The sequence below is a fragment of the Salvelinus fontinalis genome, chromosome 41 (assembly GCF_029448725.1).
Source record: "Salvelinus fontinalis isolate EN_2023a chromosome 41, ASM2944872v1, whole genome shotgun sequence".
Classification (NCBI taxonomy): Eukaryota; Metazoa; Chordata; class Actinopteri; order Salmoniformes; family Salmonidae; genus Salvelinus; species Salvelinus fontinalis.
This window is the reverse complement of record NC_074705.1, coordinates 7,333,408-7,347,993: the sequence shown is the minus strand read 5'-3', so window position 1 is coordinate 7,347,993 and position 14,586 is coordinate 7,333,408. Positions and strand designations below refer to the sequence as shown.

At 45.7% G+C, this 14,586-nt stretch overlaps 1 protein-coding gene across 2 annotated transcripts; it reads left to right on the top strand.

Moving 5' to 3' along the window:
* The first annotated feature begins 272 nt into the window (after nucleotides 1–272).
* Nucleotides 273–13,798, top strand: LOC129840673 (UDP-glucose:glycoprotein glucosyltransferase 1-like). Of its 2 annotated transcripts, XM_055908712.1 has the most exons (39): nucleotides 273–377; nucleotides 1,659–1,797; nucleotides 1,901–1,980; nucleotides 2,068–2,198; nucleotides 2,285–2,397; nucleotides 2,790–2,964; nucleotides 3,052–3,227; nucleotides 3,338–3,438; nucleotides 3,558–3,657; nucleotides 3,850–3,910; nucleotides 4,001–4,092; nucleotides 4,168–4,318; nucleotides 5,302–5,421; nucleotides 5,517–5,602; nucleotides 6,362–6,497; nucleotides 6,620–6,751; nucleotides 6,840–7,004; nucleotides 7,078–7,198; nucleotides 7,331–7,429; nucleotides 7,592–7,615; nucleotides 8,209–8,303; nucleotides 8,410–8,616; nucleotides 8,703–8,834; nucleotides 8,940–9,166; nucleotides 9,260–9,362; nucleotides 9,466–9,545; nucleotides 9,708–9,897; nucleotides 10,089–10,247; nucleotides 10,354–10,439; nucleotides 10,582–10,666; nucleotides 10,803–10,891; nucleotides 10,999–11,103; nucleotides 11,207–11,291; nucleotides 11,389–11,571; nucleotides 11,648–11,808; nucleotides 11,892–12,006; nucleotides 12,180–12,296; nucleotides 12,397–12,547; nucleotides 12,645–13,798. In XM_055908712.1, the coding sequence occupies exons 1-39, from the start codon at nucleotides 344–346 to the stop codon at nucleotides 12,665–12,667; spliced, it is 4,629 nt and encodes a 1,542-aa protein (XP_055764687.1). In that variant the 5' UTR covers nucleotides 273–343; the 3' UTR covers nucleotides 12,668–13,798. The 2 variants fall into 2 exon arrangements, with proteins under 2 accessions (XP_055764687.1, XP_055764688.1); XM_055908713.1 differs by lacking the exon at nucleotides 7,592–7,615.
* The last annotated feature ends 788 nt before the right edge of the window (nucleotides 13,799–14,586 follow it).

Sequence of the window (14,586 nt, the reverse complement as noted above, 5' to 3'; positions counted from 1 at the left end):
AACATCTCTGTTGATACATTGAACAGTATTGCAGTGCCACAAAATGCATTAAAACCTCTATAAGCTGATGAAACTACGGAAAATCTTGGCCCTTTTGAGCCAACATGGCGCCTAAGTTACCAACTTGAAGCAGTGGGTAAATGTAGCAAATATTTTATTTTGTACTGCTTGATTAATTTAAGTGATAAAACATAATTCCATTACATACAACAAGTGGTAGGCATATATCCAATAAAATGAAACGTAAACTTACAGACAATACTTTTTCTTGGATTTTTAACAGGCAAAACCAGCAGTCTACCTACAATGAAGTTGCCAGGACCATACCCACTCCCCTCTGATCATGGCAGATGCGGGAAGTTACCAAGCCGGTTTCGGTATGTACGTTTACTGTTAGCAAAATATTCTGTAAGATGTCTCAGCTAGCTACTATTTGTCAGAGGTTGCACCACAAATTGTTTGTAAGTTTGCACGTATTCTGACGCTAACTAACTAGCTAGGTTATCCTGTGTGCTCGCAAGCTAACCAATGAAGTCTGCAGTTATTCTAACGAATAGCTAGCAAGCGACAGCAAGTTAACTTAAACATCAAACAGAGCAAGAACAACACGTAGGGTGTGAACTTCTGACACGTAATTTAAATAGCTAAAGTATAGCTAATCATTCGGGTTTAAATTGCCAGCTAGCTGACCATATCGGATTTTATTGAAACAATCCGGAAGTCCTGTCAAGATGCTCATTGGATATTTCTCCCTCGAACAGCCACGCTGAGCGCTCTGATTGGTTAGAATTAGTGGCGCAGTGTTTACAATCACGACAAGTGTACTAACTGTACAGCTCATTTTGGGCTGATCACAATTATGCAATAAGGCCCGAGGGGTTGTGTGGCCATTGTATGGCCATTGTAAACTGGGTGGTTCAAGCCCTGAATGCTGACAGCCACGGTATATCAGACCGTATACCATGGGTATGACAACATGTATCTTTTCTGCTCTCATTACGTTGGTAGCCAGTTTATAATACCAATAAGGCCCCTCAGGGTTTGTGATATATGACCAATATACCACGGCTAAGGACTGTGTCGTGTGTAAGAACAGCCCTTAGCTGTGGCATATTGGCAATATAACACACCCCCTTGTGCCTTATTGCTTAAATATACCACGACTGTCAGCCAATCAGCTTTAAAAAAAAAAAAAAAAAAAAGTATAAACTGGGTGGTTCGAGCCCTGAATGCTGATTGGCTGACAGCCATGGTATATCAGACCGTATACCACGGGTATGACAAAACATTTATCTTTACTGCTCTAATTACGTTGGTAACCCGTTTATAATAGTAATAAGGCACCTCGGGGGTTTGTGATATAGGGCCATATACCACACCTCCTCGGGCCTTATTGCTTAAATATACCACGACTGTCAGCCAATCAGCAGTCAGGGCTTGAACCACCCAGTTTACAATAGAAAATACACAGCTATACTATCTCAAACACATAAAACAGGGAAGGCAACAGCATTACTTGCATGGTTACCAGTCTTTCAGTCTCAGCACTGATACAATACAGATCTCCATTGACCCTGTTCTCTTTCCTCCTACTACTCTCCCTCATCCTCCTCTCCTTTCCTCCTCTCTCCAAACTAAACTCTCCCTCTCCTCTCCAGGCCCCAGGATGTGGCAGCAATGTGCCCTGCTCCTGTCCCTGACCCTGCTACCAGTGGTATCTGGAGGAGCTGACTCCAAGGGTGTCACCACCAGTCTCACCACCAAGTGGGCCTCTACCCCTCTGCTGCTGGAGGCCAGGTAACATTATGCTCAACACATACACAAGACAAAACACATCCTTTCTTTCTCTTCACCCCCTCTTTCTCTTCATACCCCGCCCCCCACTCTCTCTCTTTCTCAGTGAGTTCCTGGCAGAAGAGAGTCAGGAGATGTTCTGGGATTTCGTCGAAGCAAATCAGAACATCAAAGGGGAACATGATGGTAGCCTTAATGTTTATTTCACTTATAATGTTGATTTATGTAGCACTTGGTCTCTGGAAGATATATTAAAGTGTTGTTCTGTTACAGATACAGACCAAGCGTACTACGACCTGATCATGAAGAGAGCCAGTGCTCTGCTCAGCACAGTCCAACTCAACATGCTCAAGTTCGCCCTCTCTATCAGGGCCTACTCTGCTACTGTACACTCCTTCCAACAAGTAATATTACTACAATACTACTAGATGACTAGCCTCTCCCTCTCTATGGGTTTCTAATCACTGTTTCTCGCCTCTCTCTCCTGTAGATAGCGTCCAACGAGCCCCCTCCCTCCGGCTGCTCAGCCTTCTTCAATGTCCACGGAGAGAAGTCATGTGACACGGAGAAACTGGCTGCACTGATGGAGACCGCAGCAGAACGGTACAAACACACTGGGAGACTCAAACACACTGGGAGACTCAAACACGCTGGGAGACTCAAACACGCTGGGAGACTCAAACACGCTGGGAGACTCAAACACGCTGGGAGACTCAAACACGCTGGGAGACTCAAACACGCTGGGAGACTCAAACACACTGGGAGACTCAAACACACTGGGAGACTCAAACACACTGGGAGACTCAAACACACTGGGAGACTCAAACACACTGGGAGACTCAAACACACTGGGAGACTCAAACACACTGGGAGACTCAAACACACTGGGAGACACCCACACAGAAACTGTGAATATCCACTTTGATTGATAAAGACCTCTGTTGAAGTGATAATAATTCATTAAATAGTCCTTATCTCATCCCTCTTTATCCCAGGCCCAAGCCCTACCTATTCAAAAGCGATCACAGGTTCCCGGGATCAAATCCCGACATTCCGGTTGTTATCCTGTATGCCGAGATTGGAAGTTCGGCATTCACAATGTTCCATCAGCTGATGCTGTCCAAAGCCAACAAGGGACTGGCCACCTATGTGCTTCGTCACTACCTGGCTGTAAGAAAAACACAGGAATACACATGATGGGAAACATAATTAGGACAGCATTTCATGTTCATCTTTACCCCTTTCTCTCGTTGCCAGTCTCCCAGCAGTCGTAGAGTATATTTGTCTGGTTATGGAGTGGAGCTGGCCATCAAGAACCAGGAATACAAGGCTAAGGACGATACGCAGGTCCAGGGAGCGGAAGTGAATGCTACACTGATGGGGGAGAATGACCCAGTGGATGAGGTCCAGGGATTCCTCTTTGGAAAACTGAAGTAACCAACCTAAATGCTATTCCACAAACCCACTCTGCTTTGGAGCGTTATGGGTGGAGAAACTTCTTTCCCTCTCTTCTTCCCCCTCACTTTCCTCTCCCTCTCTCCAGGACTCTGTACCCTGAGTTGAAGGAGCAGCTGAAGGAGCTAAGGAAACACCTGGTGGAGAGCACCAATGAGATGGCTCCCCTTAAAGTCTGGCAGATGCAAGGTGGGCGGGACTTTCTTTTTTCTTTGCCTCTCTTCTCCTGCATCAAGACGACTGTAGCTACAGTAATCATCTCCTTTTTCCCCCCACTATATTTCATTTTTTTTCTCTTCATGTGTCAGATCTGAGTTTCCAGACTGCAGCTCGGATCCTGGCTGCTCCATCTTCAGATGCCCTGAACGTCATGAGAGACCTCAGTCAGAACTTCCCTACCAAGGCTAGGTACACACACACACACACACACACACACACACACACACACACACACACACACACACACACACACACACACACACACACACACACACACACACACACACACACACACACACACACACACACACACACACACACAAACATGTTTTTTGATATCTGTGTAGTGTGTGATTCTGGTGGTTTCACTCCCCTCCTCAGGTCCATCACTAAAACAGTGGTCAGCTCTGAGATACGTAAAGAGATGGAAGAGAACCAGAAGGTAAGAGCTCAGTCGTCCATAGCGCTCCTTCCCTGTCTCACTCTACTACCCATTAACATGTAATGACTGTACCCCTCTCTTTCTCTCCAGTTCTTTAAGGGAACTCTGGGATTGCAGCCTGGAGACTCTGCTCTCTTCATCAACGGACTACACACAGACCTGGACACACAGGACATCTTCAGGTACACACACACACACACACACACACACACACACACACAACTTCAGGTACACACTGACTGTGTGTGTGTTTCCAGTGTGTTTGAGGTTCTCCGTAGTGAGGCCAGGGTGATGGAAGGTCTGCGGTCTCTCCTTATCGAGACTCCCTTCATCCACGACATCCTCAAACTCAACGTACAGCCTTCTGACTCGGACTACGCTGTGGACATCCGCAATCCTGCTATCAACGTAAGACACACCTACCCCTTTATTTAACCCTAACCATCCAACTATGTCATCCGTATATATCCTGAACAAAAATATAAATGCAACATGTAAAGTGTTGGTGTCATGTTTCATGAGCTGAAATAAAAGATCCCAGAAATGTTCCATACCCACCAAAAGTTTATTTCTCTCAAATGTTGTGCACAAATCTGTTTATATCCCTGTTAGTGAGCATTTTTCCTTTGCCAAGATAATCCATCCACCTTGACAGGTGTGGCATGTCAAGAAGCTGATTAAGCAGCATGATCATTACACAGGTGCACCTTGTGCTGGAGACAATAGGCCAAATGTGCAGTTTTGTCACACAACACAATGCCACAGATGTCTCAAGTTGGTGGGAGCACGCAACTGGCGAGCACGCAACTGGCATGCTGACTGCAGGAATTTCACCAGAGCTGCTGTCAGAAAATTGAATGTTAGTTTCTCTACCATATGCCGCCTCCAACGTTGTTTTAGAGAATTTGGCAGTACGTCCAACCTACCTCACAACCGCAGACCACGTGTAACCACGCCAGCCCAGGACCTTCACATCCGCCGCCTTCTCTTGCGTGATCGTCTGAGACCAGCCACCCAGACAGCTGGTGAAACTGACAAGTATTTCTGTCTGTAAAAAAAGCCCTTTTGTGGGGAAAAACTCATACTGATTGGCTGGGCCTGGCTCCCCAGTGGGTGGGCCTGGCTGCCAAGTGGGTGGGCCTATGCACTCCCAGGCCCACCCATGGCTGGTCTCCTGCCCAGTCATGTGAAATCCATAGATTAGAGCCTAATGAATTAATTTCAATTGACTGATTTCCTTATATGAACTGTAACTCAGTAAAATTGTTGCATGTTGCGTTTTTTATATTTTTGTTCAGTATACAATCAAGCCGTTAAAAAACGTATATAACCCAACTCTCTTTTTTTTCACTGTTAATGTTGATGATAATCTAATCTCTCTCTCTCCTCAGTGGATTAATAACCTGGAGACAGACAGCAGGTACGGCTCATGGCCTTACAGCGTCCAGGAGCTCCTCAGACCTACCTTCCCCGGAGTCGTGCGACAGATCCGGAAAAACTTTCACAACCTCGTGAGTACATGATACGTGTGTCAGACAGCGACACCAAACGTATTGCCTACATTTTTGGAACTGATAGCAAAGAGCAATGATGTCTTGTGTTTTAGGTGGTGATTCTGGACCCAACCCATGAGAGTTCTGCTGAGCTGTTGAATGTTGCTGAGATGTTCTACAGCAATAACATCCCACTCAGGTAGGGGGGGGGGGTGTTTTCTAGTGAATTTTTCATTTATTTATTTTATATTTAACCTTTTATTTAACTAGGCAAGTCAATTAAGAACAAATTCTTATTTACAATGACGGCCTAGGAACAGTGGGCTACCTGCCTTGTTCAGGGGCAGAACGACAGATTTGTACCTTGTCAGCTCGGGGATTCGTTCTAGCAACCTTTCGGTTACTGGCCCAACACTAGGCTACCTGCCACCCCCGAAGGCCATGTTGGTTCTAACTCTGCTGTATAGTCTGTGGATGTGAGTAACTGTGTATAACCCTTACTGGGGGGAGATCGATACAGTTACATATCGGGATATAAGCTTTGATGTATTGCATCTTTTTGACAATATCACAATATTATAACTCCTGTATTTTTCCTTCATAGCTCGTTCTCAATCTTTTTACATTGGGAGCCAATTTGTTTTCGGCACTTTTATTTCCATGACTTTTATTTGTTTTTCTCATGGCTCTGTCTCTCGTCTCCCCGCAGCAGACATATGGTGAGCAATATGTCTGGAACAACGAATCGCAATACAATCACAGTATCGAATCACAATACATATAGAATCGTGAGAATCACAATACATATAGAATCGTGAGAATCACAATACATATAGAATCGTGAGAAGCGCAATACATATAGAATCGTGAGAATCGCAATACATATCGTATGGACACCTAGGTATGGTGAGGTCCCTGGTAATTCCCATCCATAATAACCCTGCTGTGTGTGTTGTAGGATTGGGCTGGTGTTTGTGGTGTCTGATGTTGATGAGATAGATGGAATGGAGGATGCAGGTGTGGCTCTGCTCCGAGCCTTTAACTACATCACAGAAGAGCTGGACGCTCCCGCCGCCTTCGACACCATCATCTCGGTGAGTCGGTCGGACCAATGAGAATAATTGATGAGTCTTTTGACCAATCCCAGTAATCTGGAACATCAGCCTGACCAATCAGATGGAAATGCTATATTTGAATCGCCTCTCTCCCTCTCTAGATGTTTAACCGCGTGCCTAGCGGTGGTAAGCTAAGTGTAGGTGATGTAGTCAAGGTGTTGGAGAAGAAGTTTCCCTACGTGGAGGTTGGCAGCATTCTTGGACCAGACTCCACTTACGATGACAACAGGAAGGTATGGTTCTGCTTTTATGTACCGTTATGTTTCTTGACAGAACGGTATGATTTTCATGTACAGTCTCTCTATCTATTTCCGCCTCCAGGAAGGGCGTGGTTACTACTTGCAGACGGGTGTAGGTCCGTTGCCAGTGGTGATGTACAACGGAATGCCGTACCAGCGAGAACAGCTAGACCCAGAGGAGCTAGAAACTGTCACCATGCACAAAATACTGGAGACTACCAGCTTCTACCAACGGGCTGTCTACATGGTGAGTTACACACACACAAACACACACACAGAAACACACACACACACACTGACCTCTTGTTGTGTCTTCCTAGGGTGAGCTGGCCACTGATCAAGATGTGGTGGATTTCATCATGACCCAACCCAACGTTGTCCCTCGTATCAACCCTCGAATCCTGTCGACTGCCAGGACGTACCTGGACCTCTCTAATACTAGTGAGTTACACACACACACACACACACACACACACACACACACACACACACACACACACACACACACACACACACACACACACACACACACACAGGCGGAACCATCTTAACCACCTCTCTCTTTCCTGACAGATAACCATTTCATAGACGAGTACGCTCGCTTTCTGTTCCTGGACACCAGAGAGAAGAGCACTGCTGTGGCTAACAGCATGAACTACATGACCAAGAAGGGTAAGATATACACACACACACACACACACACACACACACACACACACACACACACACACACACACACACAGCGCTTCATCTTATTGATCTAAACGTTTCAGCCCTAAATCTGTCTATCTATTCTCTTCTTTCTCCTCTGTATGTTTGTTTTTGTTCTGTCAGGGATGGCCCCCAAGGACCACCATGGTAACCCTTATTTCCTTTCCTGCACTTCCTCTCTTTCTCTCTCAACAGACAGTATTACGAGCCATAGTTCTGTGAATCCACAATATCTCACTCCTCATCAACATTATCACACCATCTTGCATCTCTGTGAGATGACATGCTTGGATGTGTTTGTGTTTGTTTCTGCCAACTGCCTTTGCTCGAGAGAGAGAGAGAGAGAGAGAGAGAGAGAGAGAGAGAGAGAGAGAGAGAGAGAGAGAGAGAGAGAGAGAGAGAGAGAGAGAGAGAGAGAGAGAGAGAGAGAGGAGAGAGAGAGAGAGAGAGAGAGAGAGAGAGAGAGAGGAGAGAGAGAGAGAGAGAGAGAGAGAGAGAGAGAGAGAGAGAGAGAGAGAGAGAGAGAGAGAGAGAGAGAGAGAGAGAGAGAGAGAGAGAGAGAGAGAGAGAGAGAGAGAGAGAGAGAGAGAGAGAGAGAGTGAGTCTTGCTCAAAGACTAAGAATTGAGAAGGCACTGCAACATCAAACCGCATACATTTCAGGATTAAGGAGGTCTGTGACCCTTTACTCTCTCCATCTCCTCTCCTCCTCTTCAACTCCCTCTCCCTTCTCTCCTCTAGATGATGGCTACATCCGTCCAGTCACGTTCTGGGTTGTGGGAGATTTTGACCAACCTTCCGGACGGCAGCTATTATACGATGCCATCAGACACATGGTATGATGATGTCACACTGATACGATGTCACTATAACACGACCAAAAAACTCCACACACAAAAAAACCTACCATCTGACGGATTCTCCTAAATCTGCCTTCAACAGAAAACCAGTAACAACGTGCGATTGGGCCTGATCAACAACCCTAGCGACAGCCCATCCGAGGAGAACAGTCGTGTTGCCAGGGCGATATGGGCCGCCATACAGACCCAGACAGCTAACAATGCTAAAAACTACATCACCAAGCTGGCTAAAGAAGAGACCGCTAAGGCACTGGAGACTGGGGCCGACGTCACACAGTTCACTGTCGGGGTAAAGAGTTATACACCGTTCTGTCTCACCCTTTACTATACTGTCCTATACTCTAAAAACAATCCTATTTTTCTCCATCTCTCCAGGGTATGGACGTTGCCTTGTTTAAGAGTGCGTTTGAAGGTCCTAAGTTTGACTTCCTGCTGTCTCACGCTGTCTACTGCCGAGACGTTCTCAAGCTGGGGAAAGGACAGAGAGCAGTCATCAGCAACGGACGGGTGAGTGGGCAACACACACACACACACACACATACACACACACACACTAGCACGCTTCCTACTGTGATCGAAGTCTCACAATGGTGTTTCTCTCTCTGCCGACAGCTCATTGGTCCGCTAGAGGATGGGGAGGTCTTTAACCAAGATGACTTCCTCCTATTGGAGAGTATCATTTTGAAGACCTCGGGAGAGCGAATCAAAAGCAAGGTCCAGCAGTTTGGGGTGGAGGAGGACAGGGCCAGTGACCTGGTGATGAAGATCGACTCTCTGCTCTCCTCTCAGCCCAAAGGAGAGGCCAGGATAGAACATGCCTTTGCTGATGACCGATACAGGTACTGAAACGAATAAAACATTTTACTTCATGTTTTTATTCATTGCCTATATACTTTCTGTTTACCTCTGTCTGGTCTATGATTGGTCCACAGTGCTGTAAAGATCCGGCCCGCAGAGGGAGACGTCTACTTTGACATGGTTGCCGTGATAGACCCCGTAACCAGGAACGCCCAGAAACTAGCTCCGCTCCTATTGGTTCGTACCGCTTCAAATAACTGTCACTTAGGAGTTCTGTCTCACTCCAAATACTCTGTCTCACGGCCATCTGTCTCTCCATGCTTCTCTCTCTCCCCACCAGGTGTTGAAGAAGCTGGTCAATGTGAACCTGCGTGTGTTTATGAACTGCCAGTCCAAACTCTCAGACCTGCCTCTCAAAAGGTGAGCAGACCCCAGCTACACTGTTTCACTCCATGCAGGTCATCCTTTTTTAACTGTTGAGACTTCATTTCTGTTGTCTTAGTTTCCTTACCCTTAGAAGTCCCTGGTAGTATTTGAGGGTTTTTCCTGTGTGTGTCTCTAAACCCTCCTCTCTTCTCCCAGTTTCTACCGGTATGTGTTGGAGCCTGAGGTGTTGTTCCAGACTGACGGTAGTTTCTCCCCTGGTCCCCTGGCTAAGTTCCTGGACATGCCTCAAACTCCCCTCTTCACACTCAACCTCAACACCCCGGAGAGCTGGATGGTGGAGTCTATACGCACTCGATATGACCTGGACAATATCTACCTGGAAGAGGTGTGTTTTCTGTGCTGTTTTGTTTTAGGATTGTGTTATTTATAACACGGTTGCCTTGGCTAATGTTTTCCTTCACGTCTTCAGTTGGAGAGTGTAGTGACTGTGGACTGAGTATTCTGGTATTTGTCTAATTGTTGTGTTAAAGTAGTTTTTTAAAGGGTTAATAATGGTTCTCTATTCTCCCTGTCTAGGTGGACAGTATAGTAGCAGCAGAATACGAGTTGGAACATCTGCTGCTGGAGGGTCACTGTTTTGACGTGAGTACAGGTCAGCCCCCCAGAGGACTCCAGTTTACCCTGGGAACCCCCTCCGACCCTGTCATCGTCGACACCATCGTCATGGCCAACCTGGTGAGTCACCCCTGACCTCTACCCCTAACCTCTGTTGATAGTCAGACACCTTTCTATTCTCCGTTGTTGTGGTTGAACGAGGGCGTTGTGTTGTCGTCGTCCTCAGGGTTATTTCCAGTTGAAGGCTAACCCAGGAGCCTGGATCCTGAAGCTGAGGAAAGGACGGTCTGACGAAATCTACAAGATCTACAGGTACTGAAGATCACATCTCGACATATCACACCGTCTTCACTTTAGCACATGACTAGTGGAACCAGGCGTGTTAGTGCTGGGCTGGAACGAAAGCCTGCACACCCTCTTGTTCCTCTCTCTGACCTCACATCCTCTCTTCCAGTCATGATGGAACAGACTCTCCAGCAGACGCTGATGACCTCATCGTGGTGCTGAACAACTTCAAGAGCCGGATCATCAAAGTCAAGGTACTGCTCTGATCCCAGCTGTAGAGTACAGCTTTCATATTGTTGGTTGCTGTCAGGTCCCAATAAAGCTTAGGTTGAATTCAAATTGATCATTAAGTCCATTGCTAAGTAATGTATTGGTTCGTGTGTTGATCAGGTCCAGAAGAGGCCAGAGAAGTTCAGTGAGGAGCTGTTGAGTGATGGAACCCAGGAGAACGACTCAGGCTTCTGGGAGTCACTCACCAGGTGTCTCTCACTAAGCATCCAGCTCCACCGTTTACATCACTGTCTACTGTTTCATACCTATTTGATCTCTGCTGGATTTGATGGTGTCGTTCTCTTTCTCTCTCCAGAGGGTTTACAGGAGGTGTGAAGACGGAGGAGAGTAAACAGGAGAAGGATGATGTTATCAACATCTTCTCTGTGGCCTCTGGACACCTCTATGAACGTTTCCTCAGGTACGCACCTGTGTGTGTGTGTGTGTGTGTGTGTGTGTGTGTGTGTTTGGTTTTCCCAAGTGTTTGTCTGTTGTAATCCCACCATTTTTTTTCTCTCTTTTAGGATCATGATGTTGTCTGTTCTAAAGAACACCAAAACACCAGTCAAGTTTTGGTTCCTCAAAAACTACCTGTCCCCGGCATTTAAGGTAGTTAAGTATAAAATATAAATATTCTCTCCTCTAGGAGTTTACTTTGAATGTGGTGGTATGAATAGGGTTTCCAGAATAAATGTTATTCCCACAGGAGTTTATCCCGTACATGGCAGAGCAGTATGGTTTCCAGTATGAACTAGTCCAGTACAAGTGGCCGCGGTGGTTACACCAGCAGACCGAGAAACAGAGGATCATCTGGGGTTACAAGATCCTCTTCCTGGATGTCCTGTTCCCTCTGTCCGTCGACAAGTTCTTATTCGTGGACGCAGATCAGGTACACGCACACACACTCTGAATGTCCATGTCTCTGATTTGCGTAAAGCTGAGAAGAACTCTCTCTCCTCCTACAGATAGTGCGTACCGACCTGAAGGAGCTCCGTGACTTTGACCTTGAAGGAGCGCCGTATGGATACACACCGTTCTGTGAGAGCCGGAGAGAGATGGACGGCTTCCGCTTCTGGAAGTCCGGCTACTGGGCGAGTCACCTCGCTGGACGCAAATATCACATCAGGTAACTGAGTGTGTGTGTGTGTGTGGTAGAAGGGTGTGTGTGTGTGTACATACTGACGTGTGTGTAACCCTTTGTCTCTCCAGTGCTCTGTATGTGGTAGATCTGAAGAAGTTCCGTAAGATAGCAGCAGGAGACAGACTGAGAGGACAATACCAAGGCCTGAGTCAAGACCCCAACAGCCTGTCCAACCTCGACCAGGTGGGTGTGTGTGTGTGTGTGTGTGTGTGTGTGTGTGTGTGTATTAAAAGTGAATATGGGTGTATAACATTCAGATTTTCCTAACATTTTATATTCCCAAAGAACCTTTTGTGAAGTTAAATATGCTCCAACTCTATATTTATAATATTGTCCTATTTCCTCTCTCTCTCCAGGATCTGCCTAATAATATGATCCACCAGGTGCCTATCAAGTCTCTACCTCAGGAGTGGCTCTGGTGTGAGACTTGGTGTGACGACAACTCTAAGAAAAAGGCCAAGACTATAGATCTGGTATGAAGTGTGTGTGCAGATTCTAGTCATGTCTGTGTTTTTACACTCCACTCTGTGTTTATTTGGACAGTGAAGCTAAAATGTTTAACCCTTCCTCCAGTGTAACAACCCCCAGACCAAGGAGCCCAAGTTGCAGGCAGCTGTTCGTATCGTAGCAGAGTGGAGCGACTACGACCAGGAGATCAAACGCCTGCAGAACAGAGTCCAGGAGAGAGGAGCCGAGAACCACACCACACAGAAGGACAAGCCAGGTATACATACATACATGCATACATGCATACATACATACAACACGGATTGGCAAACATATACAGTTGACTAATCCCTCTCCTTCCGTCTCTCTCCCAGATGATACACATATAGAGTTGTGAGACCAGTGGATGGAAGATGTGGCTGTAGCAGAAACAAAAGATGGAACCATGTTCGACAATGCTGTTCTCCTTTGGAACAGCATTGACAGAGGGACTGCAAACCAATAACCATTCATTTTCCATTTATTTGTATTTTCTCTGTTGTGAGAGTGGTGAGGATACGGGATAGGGAAGGGGTGCTGGGTGGGGATGATATGGGGTGACTGTTAGTGGATGATAGATGTGTGTGGGTGGGTCTGTGAAAAATTTAACATTTTCAACAGTTCCCCCCCCCCCCCCCAATATTTTTGATCCATCTGTGTTTGCACTGATTAGGACACCTTCTTAAACAACTGTCTGTGGGTAGAGGTTTGAGCTTAGGAGTTAAATCACACTGATAAATAGCAGCTTAAGTTATGAGATGAGAGTTTTGTCCTGTTCTATGCCTTCTCTTTCTGTGCTTTAGACTTCAGCTGTCCATGGCCTGTGTCAAACTCAGGGAAAGATGGTTTTGGCCAATCGACCCGATTCAAACTCTTAATGACAATACAAAGAGGACTGGAGGGACATTTTATTTAATGTAAAACAGACATTAGTTCTGTCATGTAGTAAAATAGGGATTCATACCTCTACAATTCAATTTACCTGCAACATTCAGAACACTGCATCCTTGTGAGCATGATGTGGAGTTAAGGGATGTGTGGATGAGGACATATCAGCGACAGACGGCACTGGGAGTTCCGTGATCACTCAAATTGATTGTAACAGCGACTTGAAAGGCAGCAGGCTTTTGACTAGAATGCTGTAGTTCAGGGTGGCCAATCTTATCCACAAAAGGTCTGTGGGTGCAGGGTTTTGTTCTCGCAACACACCCATTTCATCTAGTCAGTCTAATGATGATTAATGGGCTTGTTGAATCAGACTGCTTGACTGGAACAAAAGCCTGGGTCAGATTGGCCACCCCTGCTGTAGTTAACTCCTGTTTTCTCCGCTGTGGTCTGTTCTGGAGTAAACACTTAGTCATCCATTACCAACCGCTGGCTGTTTCCGTTCTTTGTTTTGGCTAAATATGTTCTGTTAATTGTGGGAAATCAATATTTTGTAATAAAAATCAAGGAGCCCAACACTGGTCGTTTAGTGACCCCGATCCCTCTTCTGTGTGTTGGTGTTTCCTTTCTGTTTGTTTTACTGGTAAGACATTTGGATTATACTCTTATATACCGTGCCATCTATAAGAATACAGTAATGGCTGGAGAATGACTACAGATTTACTATTAAAAGGCTGGACTTACACAGGCAGACCAATTCTGGTGTGTGTTCAGTACAGAGAGGAAGAGGCAAAGCGAGAGGGATAACTGGGCCCAAAATCTGTGTTCTCCAGCAGGTGAGTTTTTGTATGGAGGTCAATGAGTGTCAAATTTCATTAACACAAAATGTAATGGCTTATTTGATCTAATAACAGTTTTGAAATGCTTAGGTCCTTGGTTGTTACGAGTGTACTGATATAAGTAGGACATGTGACATCCCGGCGGCAACTTTTAGAAACAACACTTTATATCGGCTATGCCTGTTGTTCACATGATTATTATTTTAAAAAATGTAACCTTTATCTAACTAGGCAAGTCAGTTAAGAACATTCTTATTTACAACGATGGCCTAGGAACAGTGGGTTAACTGCCTTGATCGGGCAGAACGACAGATTTGTACCTTGTCAGCTTGGAGATTCGATCTTGCAACCTTTTGGTTACTAGTCCAACACTCTAAACACTAGGCTACGCTGCCACCCAATCTGACCTCATTGGCTAGAATGGTCCCCCACCTGATCTTACCTTCTACTTTTGAAGACATTTTTTTCCATTGTTAGAGCGGCCACTTGAGTATCTTGTCAATATAACTGATAATCTGTGGTTTAATTAAACAAACAGTACTGTACTGAATGG